Source organism: Gekko japonicus, unplaced genomic scaffold, assembly GCF_001447785.1.
Source record: "Gekko japonicus isolate JY-2015 unplaced genomic scaffold, Gekko_japonicus_V1.1 scaffold409, whole genome shotgun sequence".
Taxonomy (NCBI): Eukaryota; Metazoa; Chordata; class Lepidosauria; order Squamata; family Gekkonidae; genus Gekko; species Gekko japonicus.
In genome coordinates, this window is record NW_015161963.1 from 851,304 (window position 1) to 876,656 (window position 25,353).

Below are 25,353 nucleotides of genomic sequence, written 5' to 3' on the forward strand. Positions count from 1 at the left end.
ACATTTCCATGGTCATGTGGCCGGCATGACTAAACACCAAGGCGCACGGAACGCTGTTACCTTCCCACCGAAGTGGTACCTATTTATCTACTTGCAATTTCTTGCTTTCGAACTGCTAGGTTGGCAGGAGCTGGAACTAGAGACGGGAGCTCACTCCGTCATGCGGCACACTTGGATCTCGAACTGCTGAACTACCGACCTTCCACAGCCTGCAGTTTAGCATCTTAATCACTTGAGCCACCGCAGCTGGCCCTAAAAAGAGGTGGGGGGGCGGCAAAGAAGGATGGGAAAATCCCCATGTTAACTAGCTGGGGGTGGGTGCCACTAGGTTTGCTGCCTTTGACATCAAAGTATCTTGTGCTGGCCTGGGCACTCTCAGCTGAGGGTATTCTGCCTAAGAACAGAGATTATCTATTGGGGGGCATCCTAATAAGAAAAGGGCAGTGGGGCGCGCAATGCTTCTTTTTCAAAACAAAGGGGTGATGGGATGGAGGCCCATCTAGATGTCAGACCTTCCCACCCGGTAGCTCCCTAGGGTTGCCAGCCTCCAGGGGATGACTGGAGATCTCCTGGGACTACAACGGATCTCCAGGCAACAGAGATCAGTTCGCCTGGAGAAAATGGCCACTTTGGAAGGTGGACTGTATGGCATTATATCCCACTGAAGACCCTCCCCTCCCCAAGCCCTGCCCTCCTCAGGGATCACCCCCCAAATCTCCAGGTATTTCCCAACCTGGAGCTGGCAACCCTGTGCCCCCTTCCCAATCTCAGATGTGTGAGTAGACTTGGCTACAGTCGTTCAGTCGAAAGAAGGGGATCCTGCACATGCTCAGACGCACCTCTCGTCCACATGCTAGTCAAAACACATTCTGGGTCTACGTTTCTATACAATACAGATGCGTCTGTGTCCCCAAGGGGCCGCGAGCCTGGGTTAAACGAAACCTGGGAGGGGATAATTGAAGAACACTTAGGAAACAAATGGTTGGAACCGAAGGCCTGGGGTTAGGGTTAGGGTTCCTCAGGCTGTTGGTCTGTTCCTCAGGCTTGGAACTGGCTGTTGGTCTGTTCCTCAGGCTTGGAACTGGGTGTTTACAGCGCCCGCCTCTGCCCTGGGAAAAGCCCTGCCCATCCTTGCCGCTGTGGCCGGGGTGGGTGGCAGAATCAGCACATGCCCCACCTTGGACAGCTCCCTCCCGGGCCCGAAGGCGGAGGGCTCTGCCGGACACATCCGCGCACACCAGGCAGCGCCCACTCTGCGGAGAGGCTGTTTTTCACGGTGGCTTGACTGGGCACCTGCAGCTGGCGGCGGGCCCGGGCGCTGGCGTGGCAGGCGGCAGGTGATGGCTGCTAGAATGGGCCGGGCTGCTCGTTCTCTCTGTAAGCGGGGTGACCCTATGCAAGGTGTGGGGAGCCGCGGAGAGCCCGGCCGGGTCCCCCGTTGCCTCCCAAAGCCGCCCTCCCTCCCTCCCTCCCTCCTGTCCCCTGCTTACCTGCCGGGCGGCCGAGCCTCCCTCCGGCTGCTGCCAGCTGCACACGGGGCCTTCCCTGCCCTCGCCTGACAGCGCTGCGTCACGGCCTTATTATTTAAACATGAAGGCAGGCAGGCAGGCAGGGCGGGAGAGGGGGGAAGGAGCCGCCGCTAATCCCCGCGCAGCAGCTGCCCAGCAAACCCATAGGTTGCTCAGGGGGCAGAGAAAGCAGGAGCCAGGGTGGGCGGGAGGATGCTCCGGCAGGAGAAGCGAGATGGGCACCAGCCAGAAAGGAGGCTGACATTTATTGGAGCCGGGCAAAACACTCGGGAACAGAAGCCCTCCCTTCTTTTCTCCACCCCTTCAGGGAAGGAACTCGCCCTGCTGGGTTGCCACCCCTCTCTGACATTTTCACAACAGCTGAAATCCAACAGGTGCAGCTTTGCCCTGTATAAACTGGTGCAATGTCAGCAAGTATGCCTACTTAGATTGGCTTAGATTAGCTTGCACCGAATGATTGCACCTTTAATTTCGTTGTACTATGTACAATGACAATAAAGTATATTATTATTATTATTATTAAATTTATGGTGAGCCAGTAGGGGTTTCAAGGCAAGAGAGGTTCAGAGGTGGTTTGCCATTGCCTGCCTCAGCGTCATGACACTGGTATTCCTTGGTGGTCTCCCATCCAAACACTAGCTAGGGCTGCCCCTGCTCACCTTCCAAGAACTGATTCGATTGAGCTAGCCTGAACTATCCAGGTCAGGGCACCCTATACTGTAGCTGCGGCTAAACAGGATAAGACCAATTCACAGATTGAAGAGAAATCTGCCAGTGTCTATTGGGCACAGGAGGAGGAGGAGGAGATTGGATTTATACCCCACCCTTCACTACCTGAAGGAGTCTCAGAGTGGCTTACAATCCCCTTCCCTGCAAGAGACACCCTGAGGTAGGTGGGGCTGAGAGAGCTCTCTTGAGAACTGTCCTTGAGAGAACAGCTCTGAAAGAACGTATGACTAACCCAAGGTCACACCAGCAACTGCATATGGAGCAGTGTTCCCTCTAAGCTGACTTAGTGTGAGCTAGCTCACAGTTTTTTAGCCTCCGGCTCACACGCTTTTGTCTTGGCTCAAGACGGATGGCTCCAGAGCAAACTACTTGATGCAGTAGCCAAATTGCTTGCTCACAACTGTAATGCCAGTAGCTCACAAAGTTGAATTTTTGCTCACAAGACTCCACAGCTTAGAGGAAGTGTTGATGTGGAGGTGTGGGGAATCAAACTTGGTTCTCCCAGATTAGAGTCCATGCTCCTAACCACTACACCAAATTGAACCTCCATGTTCAAAGGCAGAGTACTTCAGTTGCAAACAAAGACAGCCTACTTGCGGGCTTGCTAGAAGCATTTGCTTGGCATTATTAGAAACAGAGGAGCTGCGGTGGCTCAAGTGGTTAAGATGCTGAACTGCAGGCTGTGGAAGGTCAGTTGTTCAGCAGTTCGAGACCCGAGTGCTGCATGACGGAGTGAGCTCCCGTCTCTAGTTCCAGCTCCTGCCAAGCTAGCAGTTTGAAAGCAAGATATTGCAAGTAGATAAATAGGTACCACTTCGGTGGGAAGGTAACAGCGTTCCGTGCGCCTTGTTTAGTCATGCCGGCCACATGACCACAGAAATGTCTTCGGACAGCGCTGGCTCTTCGGCTTTGATACAGATGAGCCACTGCAACCCTAGAGTCGGACTCGACTGGCTTTTGAGCAAGGAAACCGTTACCTTTTATTAGAAACAAAATGCTGACCAAAATGGAATATGCTTGCACTCTCTGATTTCTTATTTTCGAAAATTTTCCTATCTTGTCCTTGGAAACTCTCCAGTTCTGATTAGAATACCTGGAGAGACTATGGCAGCGACCACCAAATTAACACCTCCCTACCTCTCCCCACTTGACCTAGACACAATGATCCATGCAATGGTCACCTCCACACTGGACTACTATAATTCACTCTATGCAGGGCTACCCTTGAAACTGATCTGGAAACTTCAGCTGGTCCAGAATGCAGCGGCATGTGTCCTCATCGGAACACCACTAAGAGCAGATATACAACCAGTGCTCCACCAGCTGCATGGGTTTCCAGCTGAATACTGGGTCAAGTTCAAGGTTCTGGTTTTAACCTTTAAAGCCCTATGCAGTCTGGGACCAACGTACCTTCAGGACTGCTTATGCTCTACAGACCAAGATCTGCTGGTGATCCCCGGCCCTAAGGATGTTCGCTTAGCCTCAACCAGGGCCTTCTCAGCTCAGATGTCGGTCTGGCGGAACACTCCCCCTATTGAGATCCAGGCCCTGTGGGACTTATTACAGTTCCGCAGGGCCTGGAAAACGGAGTCGTTCTGCAAGGCCTATGGTTGAAGTGGCAGAGATCTACTTCTATATGGGCCTCCCCCTGCACTCTTGTCAACTGTGTTATCTTTCGTCCGCCTGTTCCCCCCAGTACTAGCTGCTATCCACCTGTAAATATACGGGGAACCTGCGTGGGAACATTCGGGGACGGATTGGATAAATGCTGCTGTCTACTTTGTATTATTAATAGTAATTGATCTTAGATCTTATCATTGCTTGGGTTTTAAGAATTGCTGCCTTTATATATTGAACTGTTACTTGTTGTTCTGTTTTAACCCGCCCTGAACGTGCTTGCGGGGGAGGGTGGGCTAGAAGCCTAATAAACAAACAAACAAATAAAAACAACAGCTCAGACAGCTTCTCCACTGACATTTATTAAAACATTTATGCCACATCTTTCCTTCTGGCTTGACAGCTTACAACAAAGTTTAAGCATCACAAATTTAAATCAAGTAGAATAAAAAACCTTGAACACCTCCCATCCTAAAAAAAGGGGAAAAAAGATGCCTGTTCATACTCCATTAAAACCCTGGCAAACAGGCAAGCCTTTCAGTGACTCTTGAAGATCTCCAGTGAGGGGCTCCTTTCATCTTATCAGGGAGCCCATTCCAGAGTGGGCCCAAGGTCCAGTTCATACCAGGCAGGACACCCAAAGTGGGGGAACAGCCAGCAGGTGGCAGTCTAAGGGACCTAGTTGGTACATGGGAACATTTGGGAGAAGAGTCCTCTAGATAGGTGGCCCCAAGACATTTACTTATTCAAATTTATATTCCGCCCTCCCCGGAAACAGGCTCATGAAGGGCTTTAAAGGTCATAACCAGCACCTTGAATTGAAATTGAAGCAAACTGACATCCAACATATCTACTTTAAAATGGGCAACATGTGTCCCTATCAACTAATCTGACTGCTGCATTCTAGACCACCTGCAGTTTCCAGATTGCCTTCAAAGGTAATGATAATGAAAGGACCAGAACTACAAAAGGAACCTGGACTCAGAATGAATGGCTGCAACTGGAAACACAGGAGAGCCTGAATATTACCATATATTGGTAATTGTGGGGTTGCATCCAAAGACAGAACCATGACAAGGTGTGTATGTTGTATTTCATTTGTCTTCAGACAGGCACAAGAGTCTGAAAGGCGACTGTCTTGCCTATGCCAGATGAACAACATGCATGTAATTGTGCTGGTACATATCCACCCCCTTCCACTGTATTAGACTCTTCCAACTGTTGAAATTTAGAGTACCTACCTCATTTGCCTACAAAACTCTGTAATATATAAAGTGCATTGATAGGACCCCTGCAGACCAGAATTCCTCCAAGACTGGTGAATGCCATTCTTTTTGGGTGCCTTGCTTAGATGCCCAAGCATTTTGACATATTGATTTATTTAACCAAAATGGAAAGCTCAGGAGATAATGCACTCAGTGGGCAGGAGGGAGAGTATCTCAGGTTCCTCTTGTTCACATGTTCTTCTTACCCTCTCTTAAAGCTGATGGGAAAGCAGCCAGCTGCTAATCCTTCCATAACAGCACTTATAGGCCTACTACCCTACACACCTTTATTCTTCCCAAGGGAGTTGCAGGCCCTTGATTTGTCTCTTTTATCCTTTGAGCCTTTCTTTTTTGACCCACTTGGTCCTTGATGGAGGACAACTGTGAGCTGTACCACACTTCCTGACTTAAGGATGCTCTACTCCAATACAAAGGGAAGAAAGTCGTAATTATGGGTGACTTTAACTACCCTCACATCAACTGGGCAAATATGTGTTTAAGTCATGCCCTAAAAACAAGCTTTCCAAACATCATAAATGACCAGGCATTGGAGCAGTTGGTCAGAGCCAACTAGAGGTATAGCAACTCTGAACTTGGTTCTGAACAGAGCTTAACTGGTGTGAGATGTAAATGTTGTGTACTTATTGTGAACAGTGACCACAATGCTCTTAAGTGCCCAAAGTCCAAAGCAATCACTTTTGATTTCAAAAGAGGGAACTTTGCCAAACTGAGGGGACTAATCAGAAGGAAGTTGGAAGGGAGAACTAAGAGTCAAACAGGACGAGAGAGAATGCATACCTCAAATCAGGAAAGTTACCAACAAGTCTACGCAGATGCCAGTTGTTTAACAACTCAAGTCTAGGAAGCCATGAAAGGCAAAAAGGCTTATTTTAAAAGGTAGGTTTTCCCGATTGAAACAAACAGAACGGAACACAGGTTCTGGCAAAACAAATTTTAAGTTGACAGTGAGGTAAGCAGATGGCCAAAAACATTAAGACAATCAATAAGCATTTCTTCAAATATACCAGAAACAGGAAACCAGCCAGGAAGGCAGTTGGGCTTTTGGATGACAAAGGAGTAAGAGGATTGCTTAGGGAAGATGGGGAGATAGCAGAGAAAATAAATGCTTTGCATCTGTTTTCACTGTGAAAAATGTGGGGCACATACCCACTGTTCTTGGGAAGGCCTGAAGAACTCAGTAAAGCTGAAATGATGAGAGATGTCTGCATGTGCAGATGGCATACAACCAAGGGCTCTTAAATAACTCAAATGTGAAATTGTTGATCTATTAACAATTATATTGTAATGTCGCTAAAACTGGCATCCATGCTGTGTAGCAAATGTCACTCAAATGTTTAAAAAAGGGCCTAGAAGGCATCCAGGGAATTACAGGCCAGCTAGTCTAACATCTGGTCCAGGTAAATTAGTAGAAGTGGTTATTAAAGAGAAAATTATTAAGCACATCAAGAAACAGTCCACTGAGGAAAATTAGCATGGCTTCTATAAAGGAAAGTCCTGCCTCATCAACCTCTCGGAATTATTTGAGCAGGTTAACAAGCATGGGGATAAAGGTGACCTGGTAGACATATACTTCAGACTTCCAAAAGGTTTTTGACAAGTTACCTCACCAAAGATTCCTGAGTAAGCTCAACAATCACAGGACAAGAGGAAGGGTCCGCTTACTGATTAAAAGTTAGTTAAATTGCAGCAGAGAATAGGGATAACTGGAGAGTTTTCACAATGGAGGAAAGTGAGTACTGGAATTGGGGCCATTGCTATTTCATTTGTTCATAAGCTATTTGGCATTGGGGCTAAACAGGATACTGGAGACAATACCAAATTATTCAGGATGTCAAAAACCAAGGTGGATTGTGAAGAGCTTACAAGAGGATCTTTCAAAATTGGATGAGTGGACAACCACGTGCAAATGAGGTTCAGTGCAGGCAAGTGTAAAGTGAGGTGTACTGGAACACCCCCCCCCCCCAATTTTAAATACACACTAAAGGAATCTAAACTGGCTGAGATTGACATTGAAAGAAATTCTGGGGTCGTAGCGGAAACCTTGATGAAAATGTGAACCCAGTGCATAGCAGAGGTGGAAAATTCAGTTTGGGTCACCATATCTCAAAAAGGATATTGCAGAGCTGGAAAAAGTACAAAGGAGGGCAACCAAAATGATTATGAGGCTGGCGCATGTTTCCTATGAGGAAAGGCTAGAGAATCTGGGACTTGTCAGTCTAGAAAAAAGGATGGCTAAGGGGATACATGATATGCATGGGGTGGAGAGGGAGCTTTTTCTTCCTCTCCCTGTTACAGTAGAACTTGAGGGAACCCAATGTTGCTGGAATATATTTTCAGGAAAGACTATAGGAAGTATTTCTTTACTTAATGAGTAACTAAACCATGGGATTCACTGCCAGGAGAGGCCGTGAGCACAGGTATCTTTAAAAGAAGGTTAGGCAGATTCATGGAGAGATCCAGCAATGGCTAACCTGGCCATGGTGACTCAAGGAAACCCCTATCTACAGAGGCAGCAAAGCTCTGGCTGCTTTCACATGTTGAATAATGTACTTTCAGTGCACTTTTAGCAATTGTTTGCAACTAGATTCTCCAAACAGGACAATCCAGTTGCCTTACTAAAGTCTAAGACCCAACATGTGTGAAAGCAGCTGCTGAACAACAGTGCTGGGAAGCAGCATCAGAGTACGGCCTTGGCCTCTATGGCCTGTTTGTTTGGCCCTCAAGGCAACTGGTTGGCTGCGGTGTGAAACAGCATGCTGGACTTGATGGACCATTGGTCTGATCCCAGCAAGCTTTTATGTTCTTATGCCCCAGGTGTGCCCGATCAGGCATATTATCAGCAGAGACCACCTCCCATCTGGCAGCCTGTCATAACCAAGACAATAATACCAGCCCAGCTGAGCTGATGCTTAGAAAAATTTCTGGCCTTATTGATGCCCCTGGCTACCAAGGTAGCCCTGCTGATTCTGGTCAAGTTGTGTAGCATGGATCCTCGCAAGAGAACAGAATGGTATAGTGCTTAGCATGTCAAACTGAGACCCAGACGGCCTACATTCAAATCCCCATTTTTTCTATAAAGCTCACTGGGTGACCTTGCAACAGGCATTCTCAGCCTAACCTTTCCCTTTATGAAAGGTAGTTTCAGGCAGGTAGCTGTGTTGGTCTGCAGTATAAGCTCACAAAAGCTTATACCCTGGAAAATGTTGTTGGTCTTTACGGTGCTACTGCACTCAAATTTTGTTCTTTCTCCAGGTCACTGCAAGGTTAAAATGTACACCATGGATGATATAACCCCCCCCAAACCCCCCCCCCCCAGTTCATGACACTGCCTTATACCACACATTTCAGAATAGTCCCCTTTGACTGGCAACAATTCTTCAAAGCAGAGAAAAGTTTCCTCATTACCTTCTACCTGAAATCCATAACTACAGATGCCAGGGTTTGAATTCAGGACCTTCATCTTGCAAAGCATGTGCTCTGGGACTAAGATACTTCCCAACGTTAGTGCCACAGGCCTCTGGCAAATGCCCCCAAACGTGGGCTCATTCTTCTCCTCCACCCCCCTCCAAACATAAAAACTCACACAGATATTACACAGGGAAACTTAATACTGTTTACTGTCTGCGTCACACATCACATTTTCCAATGTCAGCCTTGAAATGTGAAAAGTGGGCAACAGGTATAAATAAACTAAAAAAACAAAGGAAATAATACATAAATACAGAATCAACTTCTGGCCTTAGTGGGTGTTAGAGAATTGTGCGTTCAGACAGCCCCCTCAGAGCCCAGCCGACAAAGGGCAATTGTTAGTCTTTGCCTCTGTTTTTTCTGCTGTCCAGCAAGGGAATAAGATGCAGCTATCTTTTTACATAAAAATAATCACCCTCCCCCATCAAGATACCTGAGAAGGACCTTGACTAGAAATGGGAAGCGAGCAATATAAGTGTGGCCTCCCTTTCAAGGGAAGGGCCTTCTTGGCAGAGATTCCTTTTGCTGCAGTTTTTGAATCAGTTCCAGCAAGTTCATTTGGAGAGTCAGTTCCTGTCAAAGAGATAACAACATTTTTACTTCAGAAAGACAGTGTGCCCAGCCTCCCACCCCAAATGCGGTAGAGCACTTGCGGTGTGGGGGAATGTGTCAACAAAAGAGGTATGAAGGTGAGAGCCCTATAAGTAGCCACTGGCCTGGCTCCTTGTGCCAACAGAGAATCATCGTCAGGAAGCCAGGCAAGCAAGTTTATTACTCCCCCTCAAATCTACCTTTTCTGTCAAGCATTCAGCAAACCCCTTAGTCTTAAGTCCCTCTCCATTACTGCAACTAAGCCCAAGAACAATATTTATTTATTATTTATTTTATTCAATTTGTATCCCACCCTTCCCGCCAAAGCGGGCTCAGGGTGGCTTACATTAAAAGTTAAGAGACAATAAAACAAAAATTCAGTGCATACAAAACACATCATAAAATTCATATACACTGCAAATAACAAGTCACAAATAAATACAATTAAAGTGCTAGTGGCGGTAACTATAGGCAATGATGTAACAAATCTAACAGAATGTATGGCCAGAAGATGTTACTGTTGACATCGCAGGCAGTTACTGTTGTCATACAGGGTCTTATCCCAGTTCAATGTTGTTGGTAAAGGTAAAGGTTCCCTTGCTCGAAAGCCAGTCGAATCCGACTCTAGGGTTGTGGTGCTCATCTCCGTTTCAAAGCCGAAGAGCCAGTGCTGTCCGAAGACGTTTCCGTGGTCATGTGGCCGGCATGACTAAACACCAAGGCGCACGGAACGCTGTTACCTTCCCACCAAAGTGGTACCTATTTATCTACTTGCAATTTCTTGCTTTCGAACTGCTAGGTTGGCAGGAGCTGGAACTAGAGACGGGAGCTCACCCCGTCTTACGGCACCCGGGTCTTGAACTGCTGAACTACTGACCTTCCACAGCCTGCAGTTCAGCGTCTTAACCACTTGAGCCACCGCAGCTCCTATATGTTGTTGGTAGCGGCTCCTAATTGAAGGCCTGGTGGAAGAGCTCCGTTTTGCAGGCCCCGTGGAACTGTAAAAGGTCTCCCAGGGCCCTGATGTCTTCCGGGAACTCATTCCACCAATATGGAGCTGCTACTGAGAAGGCCCTAGCCCTAACAGAGGCCAATCTGGCATCTTTCGGTCCAGGGAGCCCCCGATCTCAGTCCTCTCTGGGGAACATGCGAGGAAAGGCAGTCCCTCAAGTAGACAGGCCCCAAACCATATAGGGCTTTAAAGGTCAAAACCAGCACCTTGAGGCGAATCTGGTATGCTATCGGCAGCCAGTGCAGTGCCTTCAGCACAGGCTGGACATGCTCCTGCACAGGGAGACCCATCAGCAGCCTGGCTGCTGCATTTTGCACCAGCTTCCGGATTTGTGACAAGGGCAGCCCCATGTTGAGAGTATTACAGTAGTCCAATCTTGAGGTGACTATTGTGTGGATCACTGTTGCCAGATCACTGCGTTCGAGGAAGGGAACCAGCTGCCTGATCAGCCGAAGATGGTAGAAAGCTGTCTTGGCAGTGGTTGCTACCTGGGCCTTCATTGTTAAGGAAGAATCCAGGAGCACTCCCAGACTCCCGACCTTCGGCGTTGGCAACAACGGCGCCACATCGAAGGCCGGTAGTGGGATCCCTACCCCTGGTCTGGTCTGACTCAGGCATAGGACCTCCGTCTTGTCGGATTCAATTTCAATTGTCTCAGTCTAAGCCAACCCGCCACGGCTTGTAACGCCAATACAACTGGAAAGAGCACAAATCCATCCTCGTTTATCTCCACCTCCACTTTCTTTTCTCTCTTATGTAAAAATTTAGATTGTAAGCTCCTTGGGACAGGAGCCAATCTTCTTGTATACTTAGCACATTGATGGCTCCACATGAATATGATAATCGTTTAATTCCCCAAACTACTTCACACCTTACTGCCAGATAACCCCTTTCTGTACTAAATCACCTACTAAGGGACCCATGAGCTTTCCAAAGGATTCTGTGACACATGCTAATTCAATGGATCCATCTTGTCTTACACTGTTTTTTATTGCATAGTTTTCTGCTTTTGTAATTTGGTGTTACAGCATTATTCATTGTATGTCTTGTACTGTTTCAATTGAACCGTTTTTCAATTCTTTAATTTGCCTTGAATCTTAGCAAGAAAAGCAGGCTATAAAGTAAATAAATAAAAATAAAATTATCTTCTGTTTTTGTTGTTCCCTCTGTCAAGGCTCACTGTATGATTTCCCCTGTGGTGGCACCCACCTTCTTGAACTCCCTCCCTAGCGAGGCCCACTCAACCCCTTTTCTAATCTAGTTTCGCCATCAGGGCAAAATATCAATTTGGTATGGCTTTTCAAGCTGGTTGATATATGTCTTTCTTAAAAATCTTTGATACTGTGCTGCTAAACGGTTTGTCTGCTGAATTTTAATGGTGGCTTTATTGTACCCGATAATTTTATGAACATATGATTCTAGTCCCATTATTTTTATTGTTGTTTGCTTTGAACAATATTTTTAGAAAGTGACTTAATAAAGGAATAATTTGGGTATGCCTAGAACTGTGACTCCCGACTGCTTTCTGCACAGACCTGTGTGTTTGTAGTGACGTAAAACCCCGATACACCAGCTTTCTCCAAAGTGCTCTGCTGGTCAATGACTTTCTGATCCAGTTCCAAGACAATTTTCTCATCCATCATGTGCTGTTCCTCATGAATTCGCTGCTCCATGGCCTGAGACAAGGGGAAAAAGACAGCAGAAAACTCACACCGAGAGAAATCTGACAGAATTGAAAAGGACCATAAAGGTCACCAAGTCTAACCCTCTGTTGTAAAACAGCACTGTCCATCCAGTTCAGATTGTTCTACACCATCTTGGCCACTGTGCCACTTGCAGAAATGAGTGAACTGCAAAAGACACTTTGAACAAACACCTCCTGACAACTTTTGCCAGTGAAACAAGTCACATGCAAATGAACAAATGCAGACCCACCTGGGTCACCTGCCACTGGGACAAGGGAAACCACCCCTTCCCTGACTCCAAGTCCCCATGCAAAGCCCAATCAGTTTGATTTCAGTAGAATTTTTTCCCCTGTTGTGCAACCCAATGAACCTCCAACTCTCCTCTCTAGTTACAAAGTCAGAGGGGGAGAGGAAGGAACCTGTCAAAATGTTAGGATAGTGAAGAAAACACTTCCTAGTCCTACACAGCCACAACAGAGACATCAAAGTAAGTTATAATCTGTAATGTTATCCAACTCTGTTTGAACTAGAGAGAACAACCACACCAAAGGACACATCCTTTAGACTGGCAACTCCTGGGGAGGAGGCAGGCCTTACCTCTAGTTCCTTCTGCTGAGCAGCTTTCAGAAGAGGCATGTTGTGAGGTTTACAGCACTGCTGGGCTTCCTTGTGTCTATGAAGCATCTCCTGCTTGAGCACTGGCAGTTGACAAAAGCAAAAGCACATCATTTGTTTTTTGCACTGCAATTGCTTTTGCTCTTGTTTGGAGCAAGCCTATTGCTTTGCCCCTTCAAGCAAAGTTTTAGTGGCTGGCTGCCTGCAGGAAGGGAGAGAGGCGTGAGGGGAGTGGCAAAACTGCCCAACAGCCCTGGGCCAGCCATGGAATCAGACAGTAATGTACTTATTTTCTGTGTATTACTAGCTAGCAGCAGATGTGGCTTTTGCCCTGAGTTACCTGCTCCCTGAGTCACAGTTGAATGATTTAAATCAAAACAATTTAAGTAATGCATTTGTTCTCTCACCTGCTAGGTATGTGGTAGTGTGCATGTGAGTGTGTGTGTGATAGGAAGAGGCACAATATCACCTGCCATTCACACCTAGTACTCCAATTTGAAATGATGCCCAAATCCTCATCCTGAGCACATTTTCTGCATTATATCCATCACTTCACCATTAAATTAGTGTGTGCAGATGTTTATGTGCACGTGGAATGTACACTTTTACAACTCTTTAACCCCCCTGACTGGCAAGTACAAGAGGATGAATGTAGATTAACCAATTCATGTTAAGTGATCTTGGCCGTGGCCCAGAGAGGAGACTCAGTCCAGGATCTCTTCTTGCCTCGGTGTTCATGATGCAGCTTGAGCCGCTGGTTGTAGAGGTTTTTCTCTGTCAGGTGCTGAATCTCAAGTAAGCCCTGGACAATGTCAAAGACTGTCCCATCAATGAGAGCCAATGCCAGGTCACTGAGGATGGTATAGGACAATCGCTGCTGGGAAGAACTGCAGGGAAAATACAAGGGGAGAGTCAAGGAAAAATATGTACCCCTGAGGCTATACAGACAAGAATACATGTGAACACATGAAACTGTCTTATACTGAATCAGAGCCTTGGTCCATCAAAGTCAATATTGTCTACTCAGACTGGCAGCTGTTCTCCAAGGTCTTAGGCAGAGGTCTTTCACATCACCTACTGCTAGATCTTTTAACTGGAGATACCACGGATTGAACCTGGGACTTTCTGCATGCCAAGCAGATGTTCTACCACTAAAGCCACAGCCCCTCAAGAGTAGTGGGACAGCCCAGTCTACCCTGAGTTTGTCAGAGCTTGGAAGCTAGGCAGGGTCGGCCATGTTAAGTACTTGGATAGGAGACCACCAAGGAAGACCAGGGTTGATATGCAGAGGAAGGCCACCTTCTCTCATCTCTTGCCTTGAAAACCCCATCAGGGGTCACCCTAAGTCAGCTGTGACTTGATGGCACCTAATTATCGTATCAGTGGGACAAAACTGTGGGGAGCCATGCTAATTTATAAGAAAACTCCAAACACAACAGCTGTGCAATACTTAAAAAAAATAATAATAGGACCAAACGAAGTTCCACAAAATAGCAACCTTTCAAGTTCCCCCCGAACTCCTCATCAGCTACAATGTTTGGCAACTTGAATGATAAAAGGGTTGGAACACTTTTCCTATGAGGAAAGGTTAAAGCGCTTAGGGCTCTTTAGCTTGGAGAAACGACGACTGAGGGGAGACATGATTGAGGTTTATAAGATTATGCATGGGATAGAGCAGGTAGAGAAAGAGGTACTTTTCTCCATTTCTCACAATACAAGAACTTGTGGGCATGAAATTGCTGAGCGGTCAGGTTAGAACGGATAAAAGGAAGTACTTCTTCACCCAAAGAGTGATTAACACATGGAATTCACTGCCACAGGAGGCATGGACGGCTTCAAAAGGGAATTAGATAAGCATATGGAGCAGAGGTCCATCAGTGGCTATTAGCCACAAGGTATAGATAGGGGCTCTGGGGCAAGTGATGCTCTGTCTTCTTGGTGCTTGGGGGGGGGTCAACAGTGGGAGGGCTTCTAATGTCCTGGCCCCACTGGTGGACCTCCTGATGGCACTGGTATTTCTGGCCACTGTGTGACACAGAGTGTTGGACTGGATGGGCCTTTGGCCTGATCTAACATTGGCGTCTCTTATGTTCTTAATGTTCAGTATCCAAAAGAAAGGAATGGGGCAGGAACAAGAAGGATGTTTCAGGAGAAGCCAATTGTGTAGTTCAATTATTTCTATTCCACTTTGTTTTAAACTGACCCAAGGCAATGTACAAAAATGAGAATCAATAAAAACAGGAAAAACCCACATAGGGTATAAGTAACAAATATAAACCTCCTTTAAAACTTAACCATTCATATGAAATACTCTCCTAAAATACTGTGTCGTCAAACGGTAACAAAGAGGACACTCTTCTTACATCCTTTGGACAGCTATTCCACAAGGACGGAGCAACCACAGAAAATGCCTGTTGAGTGGTCAGAGGCCAACCTCAGAGGAAAGGACAACCAACAAGCCCTGACCTGAGAAGTGCAGCCACCAATACCATATCTATGGGATGTTTTCAACTATCCAACCTGAACACTAACCCAACAGGGGCATCAAATATTTGGTGTGGCTGGTGTGCCCGCACAGGTTTCCACTCTCCTTTCCTACATGGCGTTGATGCTCTAGATCAGTGATGGCGAACCTTTTAGAGACCGAGTGCCCAAACTGCGACCCCAAACCCACTTATTTATCGCAAAGTGCCAACACGGCAATTTAACCTGAATACTGAGGTTTTACTTTAGAAAAAACAACTCATACATTAACTTAAGATGATCCAAACAAAGTAAGGAAAGCAATCCCAAATGCTTTCATTTATTTAAAATTATTTGGCAGAGAATTCGACACTTTAATGATGGTCTGGGCCTGGCTGGGGTGATGGCACGCGTGCCCGCAGAGAGGGCTCTGAGTGCCACCTCTGGCACCCGTGCCATAGGTTCGCCATCACTGCTCTAGATTAAATTTCCTGTGCTGGGCAGAGAATCAGCTGATGAACTCAAGGATCCATGATGAAGATCCTTAAAATGAAAGGCATGATGCATCTACTGCAGACTTGAGCCGATCCAGGGGCACCAAAGGCCGCTGGACCAGAGAGACGTAAAGAAAAACCACTTTCCCTCTGATAGCGTAACCACACGCCTTGCTGTAATCCTCCCAAGCAGCCCGTAAAGTAGATTGCCTGGGAGGCGGGGCGAGGAGCCAGGGCTGACAGGCAAAAGTTCGCCTCAGGGCAATGCCGAGGTGTCTGTTGTTATTATTATCCATCGAGAGAAATTATATATAATTATTCTGCTATTAACAGCCTGGGCTTGGCTGTCTCTCCCCCCCCCCCCACGGTGCCACGACGAAGCTGCAGGCAGAGGCACAACCGGGGCAGTTCGCGCCCAGCCGAAAGACGAACCCCTCCCCTCACCTGGGCAGGTCCTTGACCAGGGCCTGCAGGTCGGAGAGCAGCTGGTAATGGCGCGCCTGCTGCCGGGCCTGTTGGTCGCAGCCGGAGGAGGCCTCGGCCTCTTCCCCGGCGTAGCCCGTCCTGAAACGCTCCATGGCCGCCGGCGCCAGGGCCTGGGCCTCCGCCTCTTCCTCTCGCAGGGCGGGAACCGGGCCTGCTCCAACCGCTTTGTCCGTCACGTGAAGGGGCGTTCCCGGTGCCTCTGAGCATGTGCAGACTCCCGGCCCCTTCCCCCAAAAAGAAGTTACAGAAGGCCCTTTAGAGAAGGGTGAAGCAACTGCGGGGGCTTCACGAAGCTCGGAGGGATCATTTCAGAGTTAAGCCCCATTACTATCCCAGTCCAAATCCACGCGTGCCTTCGTAAAACGGGAGGGGAGGGGAGGGGAGGGGAGGGGAAACCAGACCTCGGAAATTTCATTCAGGGAACTTCTAGCAGCTCTTCTGGTCTTCCTGTTAAATATTAGGAAAATAATGAAAGTATGCACATCCCCCCTCCCCGCTTTCCATGATTTCCCAAGCAATTTTGGGCTTCCGGGCAGAAAAGTTGGGAGTTAAAGACTAGCCGTGGTAGAAAATAGTTCAACAGGACTTTTACTCGCAAGGAAGCATTCACAGTCTTAACGCTTAGCTCCTAATTGTTCCAGTAGGATTTATTTCCCGATTAGTTATCAGCATTCACAACCAATGCTCCCTGTAAGGTGTGAAGTCTAGCGAGCAAAAATTCTACTTTGTGAACTACTACTGGCATTAAAGTTATGAGCGAGTGATTGGCTACTGCATGAATTAGTTTGCTCTGGAGCCATTCTTCCCGAGCTAAGACAAAAATGTGTGAGCTGGAGGCTAAAAAACTGTGAGCTAGCTCACACTAACTCAGCTTAGAGGGAACACTGTTCAAACCCCCCACCCCCCAATCTCATTAATTTTAAAAATTAGACTAGTGGTTTTATGGCTCCCAAAGCAGTGAAGATTTTTTTGTGTGTGGAGAATATGGGCTGTGGTATCACAACGATGAACTTTTAAGCAAACCAAACAGATGCAGGACAGTAGGAATCATGTGTCCAAACACCTTGAGCAGGAGACAGAATTGCACTCCCATGCTCTTTGCTATCCATTTTGTGAAGCACAACTTTAAAGTACCTTAATAAAATGGATCTTATTGTGTTATAAGTGTGCTGAGGTTTGCAACCTTTAAAGATACACCAGGCTGTCTTCCTTTAGACTATTAGGAACCATGTTAATTTCGGATGCCTGCAGATGGACCCATTTGAAAAGGAATACCTATCCATGTGGTTATTTCCTTTTTTATTAACAATCATAAACAGCATTTGGGCATGCTTAAAAATGTGTTATGTGCAAATTAGCAAAACTGGAAAGAGTTCCTTTTTAGGAGAGCTGCTATGCCTAGGAGTTGCAGTTACTGGATCATTCTGGAGAGGCCCTCTGAGGACGTGCAGAGTGCTCCCCCCTCTGAAAGACCAGGTGTTCCCCTCCCGCCCAGAATGAGGTACAGGTAAATTTCCTTTGGGCATACCAGGAGGGCCTTCCCTGCACCCTGTAGGTTGTAAATTCTATTTTGAAAGGTCAGTGATGCTAGGATATCCCAAGAAACACATGTATGATTAGGGGAATGCAATGGCTGAAATGTGTGCCAGAAATTCCCTACCTCACAGGCTGTTGTGAGGATAAAATGGAGGTGAGTGTGTGGATAGCTCATGTATATGCCACTTTAAGCTTTTTGGAGGAAAAGTGGGATAAAAAGATGTTACTTCCATCACCTGATGCCTCTGCCATGAATTGACCTGCTAGGCTCAGGCAAGTCATCCTCTCTCCCAGCCCCCCCCCCCCCCCCCGCCCGCCATCCCTGGCATATGTGGATACAGTGGCAACATTACAGGTGAACATTCTGCAGCCTGTGAAGCTTCCTCTCTAATGCTGTTCTGTTGTATCGTGGAGGGGGACTCTAGGTTTTTACATAGCCCCCTTGCTTGCTTCATGGCCTTGATGGCTGGTAACTACAAGCTACTCATTGCTTGGCAGTAGGACGAACTCATTTTGAAAATCCGGAGTGCAGCCAGCAAAAGAAGGAGATAGTGGAGTTTTTGCAGCTGGATGGCAATGGAGAGCTTGGGAGGGACTCCAAGGTGATGCTTTTGTATGAACTGATGTTGCTTCAAAGACTGGCCCTGCTTGTTGCAGTGTTTGCCTGCTTAGGTTCTCTCTCCACCCTACGAAGTGTATAGATTTGCAAATAAACAGGTATGCCTCCAGTACTCAAAGGAAGATTGGCAGGCTAAAATGCTGGTACCCCCCCCCCCAACCTTTGGGGTAGCAGAGAGTGTAAAACAGTACCTTTGCCTGAACCAATTTATGGCTACCAGGTAATCTGTTAGCTTTCGAATTCCTCAAGATGGATGTTTTAGAAGAGTGGGGGAAAGATGACTGCATTCTCTTTTACAGAGACATCTTTCTGTACTGTTCATTTTAGGCTTCAGAAAAAAAATGGAGAAAATCCTGGAAGACTGAATAGGTCAGAATTGGCCTTGTGATCTCTAGTTACAAAAAGGCCTGTTGGGAAAGAAACAAATAGGGGTTCCCCCTTTAAAAATAAAAATATTCACAGTGGCAGCCAGCCTCTGGTGCTAATAAAAACTCATTGGTTCCTGGTAAGTCAGAGAAATGGAAAAATGGGGAAATAAAGGCTAGCTAGAAATACAGAAAATGCACTGGCTACAGAAATGTAGTTTTAAAATCATCCACATTGAGGATGAGTAACATATTAGCATAATAAACATATATAATTCTGAAGAATGGCCTTAGTGTCAGGATAAAAAAAAAATCTGCACAATGGGGCCGCGTTTTGAGACGTGTGATTTTTCTATGGACCTAGGTTCAGGTTTGCGTAAGAATTCAAAAACTGAAAACAAAAGCAGCGAAGGGAGTGAAAAAATCGAAAAACCCAAACTTAAGGAAAAATGCTTGCAGAGAACTTTCTGAAGAATTGTGTCCTCAGTGCTCCTTTTTAAAACACTTTGAGTACTGGGCATGTGCTACCAGTTTCCCAGTCTGCCTTGCCTTTCTCCTTATAACACCCACACATTACTGGTACTACTTGCAAGGATCCACCTGGGGCTCAGAAGTGCTAATGCTTGATCGGTGCCACTATCTGCTGGCTGCTTAGTTGGGAGGAGGTTTATGGGGTAAGCAAAGGAGAAGGGAACCACATTGCTGCTGCAGCCTGTTAAGAGGATATATAGAGAGGCCAAGCCATTAGTTGAGGCAGATCACATGGCTCATAATGAAATCCAGATGCTACTGAAGTGATGACACTGGGCTGTGATTTGTGCTCCCCAGTGCAGACTAAACAGGCAAAAAAAAAAAAAAAAAAGGAACTTTGGACTGAGTCTTGCCACAGCCAGCTGTGCACAGACCTGAATATAAATCAGGTAGTGGTCTATAGCCATCTACTCACTGACAGAATGTGCACATTTTTTTCCCATTTGCCTTTTAAAAAACATCGTAGTCCCAGTTGGTAGGCTGAAGGCAAGAAATAATCCAGAAGACTGTGTTGCCTTCCCTGCAGGGGCTGGTCTGTTATACCATATACATGACTAATTCCTTCTGTGCTGCATAAAAGTTTTCAGTGCAGTCCTAAAGAGACTTACACCCTTCAAAGCCCTTTAAGCTAATGGGTTTAAAAGGGTGTAACTCTTTTCAGGACTGCACTGTTTGAAACCGTAATAAATAGGAGTCCAGAATCAGCCCTTCAATAGGGCAAGGTCAAATGGCAGATGCTCAGTGCCACTGAAGAACCTGCCGCACGTCATAAGGGCATTCTTGTGGGCAAGATCCACTGAAACAAATGAGAGATGTACAAAAGTATAGCAGGGTGTCTGTGCACCTCCTGGGCACTTCCATGGGGCTTGCACATAACATCTCTGTGGACTGCATCCCATATTGATGGGCAGAGGAAGAAGGACTCCATCCATGGGGCAACCTCTCTTCCTTCAAATCCTTCTCACCTCTTTGGGGAACCCTTCATATCAATCTCTTTGTCCTATCTCCAAAGAAAAGAAAAATACATTTTCTTCTTTCACAATAGTCTCCAAAGACTTTTTTCTTTCCCAAATGTAGGTGGTAGGTTTAATTTTTGGATTTGGGGCAGGGGAGAAATGAGCTCTTTGATCTCTTCCATTTTCCAGCTGGAAAAAGCCACCCATTGGAGCTACTTTTACCTCCATTGGGGAAAGTTACCGATATCATAATTTTTCCTCCAGTGGAGGGAAAAACAAATGAGATTTGGGGTGTTCTTCCCAGCATAAACAATGGTAGAGGAAGGAAGGGTTAAAGAGCCCCCCCTCTTCTGTTTCTTGAAAAAGGCACCCCGGTGACTGCATTTGGGGAATTAAAAAGAATAGTGTTTGAGAATGGTCAGAGAGGAAAACATACTATGTAGCTTGAACATTAGCCTAAGTATCTGTAATCATATTGGCTCATATTCTTATGCCCTTTGTCTTGGGTTTTTTCTACATCCCCCCCAATTGTCTTTTCATCTTTCAAATGCAAGAGGAGGGGGCTTTTTTTAGCATTGTGGAAAGCACTCGTGTACATCGATAGTGCTTCATAAATAATGAAGACTATAGTACCAGGGTGCCATCTGGAGTTTCTGCCTCAGGCAACAGAACACGCTGGGCCAGTCCCAATGTCTCCACAGAGACGGGTGGGTGTCTCCACAGAGCCGTGAGTATTGACAAGGAAGGCTGCTCCTTAGGGACTGGCAAGGCAAGATAATCTTGAAGGACTTTTAGGGAAGTTTTGAACTGAAGATCGACAAGTGGATGATCCTTTCCTGTCACAAAGAGCAACACCTCTCCTTGAGGGCCTTCCAACTTCAGGGTCACTGTGTTGGGGGGAGAGTCAGGAAGAAGCAAGCAGAGCCACAGAGAAGACTCACTAAGAGTCAAAAATACATTTTTTTTAATTGAGGAAGCTTTCCATGGAGATGCTAGACTTGCGTACCAAACTGCCAAGACACGCGGCCTTCAAGGCGGCCTTGCTGTTGCTGCCAAAAGGGGCATCCGTCGAAGCCAGCTCGAGGCAGCACGGCTGCACGGGAGGACGGTGCCCAAATCATCACTGGGGGAGGCTACGGGGCACGCGGGTCCAACCAGGTCTGGGCTGCCATACATGGCCAGCACCTGAGGCCCCGGTGTGAGGCCTGCACACGTTGCCAGCAACGGAGGAAAGGTGTCTCCCGCCTCAAACCCTGTGAAGCTTTTGCCTCAGCCTTTTGCCATGGTAGTTCCCAGACCTGATTAGAGTTACAGAAAGCCGGCTAATCCATACTGCAGATTATAACAACTCAGGCAATCTTAGGGAGAGAAGCATGTGTATGCAGTTATAATACTTTTACAAATATGACCTGCCCTGCTAAGCCCTCCCTTTTCCCTCCCCACCCCCCACCCCAGGCGCCAGCGCTTGCCCACAAAGTCCCTTCCCCACTCAACAAAGGGAGAATGAAATCAGAAGTGCTTTGGGCCTGCTGCTGGGGGAGAGGGCCTCCCAGTGGCATCAGTGTCCATCTCTCTCTGGGAGACCTACACCTCAGGAGCGTTCTCCAGGGCCTCGTCTTCCCCCAAGACAGATTCTGCCCCTGCCTCCCCAAGTCCCCTGGCCACATCCTCTTCTGTGGACCTCTTTAGCAGGCCACAGAAGATGGCCTCCATTTATTGGACAGTCTGAGGTGGTGTCATGGTTGTTTTGGGCTGGTCCGAGACGGCTTCTCTGCTCTTCTTTCTGGGTGGCTTTTTAATGGGGGTTTTCTTGACCACGGGATCACTGGTGGGCACTGGCTCTTGGTTGCTGCCAGAGCTATGCTTCTCTGCCCTTTTGGGGTCCCCAGCTGGGGCCTCCGAAATGGGATTGATTAATTTCTGCAGGTTGGGTGAAGTCGGCAGCACGGGCTTACTGGACTTCTGGCTGCTGGTGGCCACGGAGCGCTTTGCCTTCTGCGGAGGAGTGGGTTTCTCCCTCTGAGCTGGCAGGGGGCTCACCCCATTCTGCCTTGCCCCACTGTCGCCCCGGTTAAGGCTCTGAGTCTTTTCCTTCAGCTGCGCAGCCAGCAATGTTGCCGCTTCTGAAGACAAGTGAGGGTGGATGACTTCAGAGCGAGGTTTGCTGTGATTAGGGCTCTTGGGGGCATCCCCTCCTTTCCGGTCTAGGGGATGGCTCCCTATCTTTTTGATCACGTTCTGGATGGCCCCGTTGATATTCTCCATTTGCTCTGTGCTGGTCTTGTGCCGCTGCTTGGGTTTGGATGGTGACTGGGGGTCCCCAGAGGCTGGGATGGCTTTGCCTTCTGGAGAGCACAGCTCTTTTGGATGCTTTGGGGCCTTCTCTTTGCTCCTTGCAGGGGCCTTTTCATCTGGCTTGCTATGAACTCCTGCTGAGGTCTCGCTGGGGCTTCTCTTCCTCTTGGCCAGCCCCTGCTTCTGTTCCGATGGATCAGGCATTCCAATGGCAGGTAAGGAGTTGGACTGGTTTGAGTTGTACTTGCTGTGGATCCATGAGACTTTGGGCTTTGTCGAGGGGTCCGGAGGAGGAGGCTTGGCTCTCTCTGGGGATGGAGGCTTGGGACTCTTGTTTCCTACGGCATTTTCATCTTCATCCCTGGACTGCTTGGAGAGGCGGGCAATCCTGGCATAGAGAGCTCCACTGGCTGAGCCAGAGCCACAAGATGAGCGCTCACTGTCGGAGGATTTGAGCAAGGGCATCTCGCTGCTGTCTGCTTGGAGGGAGCTGCTCTCTTTTAAGACAGTGTACTCCCCAGCTTCCTCCTCGCTGATCGTTGGCGCCATCTTTTCCACTGGATTGCATGGGGCCGAGACTCTGTCTTTGCTGTCGCTCATGCTCTCTGGAGAGGGAAAGAAGAGAGGCTCATTATGTTGTAAGGGCAGGATGGCATTTCAGAATCCCTTGATACAACAAACAAAGCTGAGCATTAGAGACAGACTACAGACATCTCTCCCCCCTGCCCAGAGTATGGTAAGTTCTTGGGCCCGCCTGACTACTGACAGAGGAATTACGAGTCACAGGCTGCATCAGAGGCCCAACAGGACCTGTGAAAGGACTTTGGGCTCTTGCATTCTATTTGCTTGGATGCCATTTTTGGGTTTAACAACCCACAGGGATCTTCTTGATATTCTTTGCATCATGAATAATGATACTGTGTAGTGATACAACTTCAGAGAGTTTGAAGCACGTCTTCGATATTATCTAGGGTAATCCTCAAAACAACCCTGTTATGTAAACCAGTGCTTACATATATAGATGAAAGGCTGTGATTCTGGGGAAGTGCAGAATGTAATGTTGGACAAATAGAAAGATATGATGAGCTAGAAAGATACGTTTGGCAATCTGACTTCCAGTCATTTTACTACGCTGGCTCAGATAACAGTGAGTTGTGAACTAGAACCTCCTCCAAGGCTGATTTGGCATATGCTGTAATCCAGTGAAGCAATGTCAATGAATGTAGGCTATACCATGCAAACTGTGGTGGTGTGAACTGACCTTATGTAAGAGGCAGCAGAGGTGTATGTTCAAGGGGATTATCATCATGTCCTTATCACTAATTGAAATCATTCGAGTACGATGCAACTGCACTTGCTCTCATTCATCCTTTGTTTGAGTCCAGTGGCACCTTTAAGACCAATAAATACTTCTCACACTAGATTTGCAATGAGTGTGCCTGGGCAGCATGCACCTCTGGAGGTGGCCAAATTTGGTCCAAGGACCTCATGCTGCTGAGCCCCAACTGTATAGAATGAGGGGTGGCAAAACTGCAAAGTGTTCATGTGAATTTGCGTAAGTTTGGCAGGTGTTGTTTTCTTTTTCTTTTGCTTCCACTTGTACAAATAGCACACTGGAATGACAGGAGTTAACTTCCACTGGTGGGAAACGTAGTGCATTATAACTATGGGGTGGCTCCCCCCACCCCAAACCGCACTTTAAAAGTCGTGCATGTGTGGCCTTAGAATTCTTTAGTCATTACAGGGCTATTTTGTGAAGGCCTGTTATTTGCTACAGAAGGTTTGCGGTGGAGTTGGGCTTGTGCCAAACATTCCTCTGCCCTGTAATGATTGCCAAAATGAGAGAAGAGGAAAAGTAAGCATTTCTGAGCTCAACTGCCGGGACAGCAATTTACCACATGGCTGCAATCAGAGTGCAAAATGGAAACTCCAGCTTCCAAGACAGCAACCACCAGTGCATCCAACCAGTTTCTGACAACTCTAGCTTTGAGTTTACAAAAAAATGATGGAGGAGGCAGGGTTCTAGCCCTTCGTGCAGCAAAGGAAACTTTAAACAACAATGGCAGCACTGGTTTTTCTGTAGGAAGGACCGGAAGAATTCACTCCTGCCTACAAGGGAAGAAAAGGCATATCTCAGAAAGATGCACAGAGACGTTTTGGCAATGTGAACATCTGTTTAAATGTCATGAGTTTTAAAAGACTGGTGATCAGTCAACTAAAATATTTAATTGCTCTACAGCCCTAATGTTAAGAATGAGAGTGGGATTTGAACTGTTACAAAATCAACTGCCAATCAAGAGCTCTTGTTACAAACCATTATAGACTCATTGGGGAAAAAACCCACACTTTAGTTTTGTATTTACTATACAGAGGTACATCCAAAGGGCTGTAAGAGCACATGGTTGGCAAGCTTTGGCAACCTGGATATAAGCTAGTAGCTAGTGGTTCAGCAGAGAGGGTGGCTAAAAGGGAAAAGAAGGGAGTCAACATGTGAACCTCTCAGCCTCCAATGAACAAGGAGTTTTTCTGACTGAAGCAGATATCCTGAAAACCAAGCTACATTATATGGGATTTTTTTTTTGCAAGTCAGTTCTGGGTTCCCCAAACCAAACTCACTTTTGTCTGCATCCACACACAAATTCTGGGGGGCATCATTTTAAAAACTGGTTGGAACCCAATTCAGCTGAGGACTGCCAGTTGCGGGGATGGACCTCCCATCTTCCCACCCCCTGCTGTTTTCTAAGGGGGACACGGGGAAGCTATTTGCTTAAGTTTAGAGCTGCACATGCACAGAATACTCCATACACAGCTTCAAAGTTAAGCACATATCTCCCCAGTTGGGTTATTTCAGCCCAGGAAAATGGTGCAATGGGAAGGCAGGAGCCCCTCCCCCCATACTGCAGTTCCTGCCAATTTTAAAAATGGTATTCCTTGAAGCTGCTTTGTGGCTGTGGGGAAAACGACCCAACTTGCCAAAAGCCATATTGTGTCATTTGGACCACAGTCAGTCACTTTACAGGGCCAGGTTGGACTGGTTTGTTATGTCTGCTGTAATGTACTTTCTGGCCAGCTTCAG

The 25,353-nt window shown here is 47.0% G+C and overlaps 2 protein-coding genes across 2 annotated transcripts in view; both read right to left on the reverse strand.

Annotated features, from left to right (window-relative positions):
• Positions 1 to 8,760: 8,760 nt before the first annotated feature.
• On the reverse strand, positions 8,761 to 16,195 carry LOC107126096 (protein DGCR6-like). Its single transcript, XM_015429601.1, has 5 exons — positions 15,934 to 16,195; positions 13,259 to 13,419; positions 12,515 to 12,615; positions 11,768 to 11,908; positions 8,761 to 9,202 (listed from the first exon to the last, which is right to left on the reverse strand). The coding sequence occupies exons 1-5, from the start codon at positions 16,065 to 16,067 to the stop codon at positions 9,119 to 9,121; spliced, it is 621 nt and encodes a 206-aa protein (XP_015285087.1). The 5' UTR covers positions 16,068 to 16,195; the 3' UTR covers positions 8,761 to 9,118.
• A 5,222-nt stretch (positions 16,196 to 21,417) lies between these two features.
• The window catches only part of SCARF2 (scavenger receptor class F member 2), a 69,572-nt gene continuing 65,636 nt past the window's right edge, over positions 21,418 to 25,353 (reverse strand). The window contains exon 11 of the mRNA XM_015429598.1: positions 21,418 to 22,882. Within this exon, the coding sequence (XP_015285084.1) occupies positions 21,696 to 22,882 (1,187 nt within the window). The 3' untranslated portion in view covers positions 21,418 to 21,695. The remainder of the gene's footprint in view (positions 22,883 to 25,353) is intronic.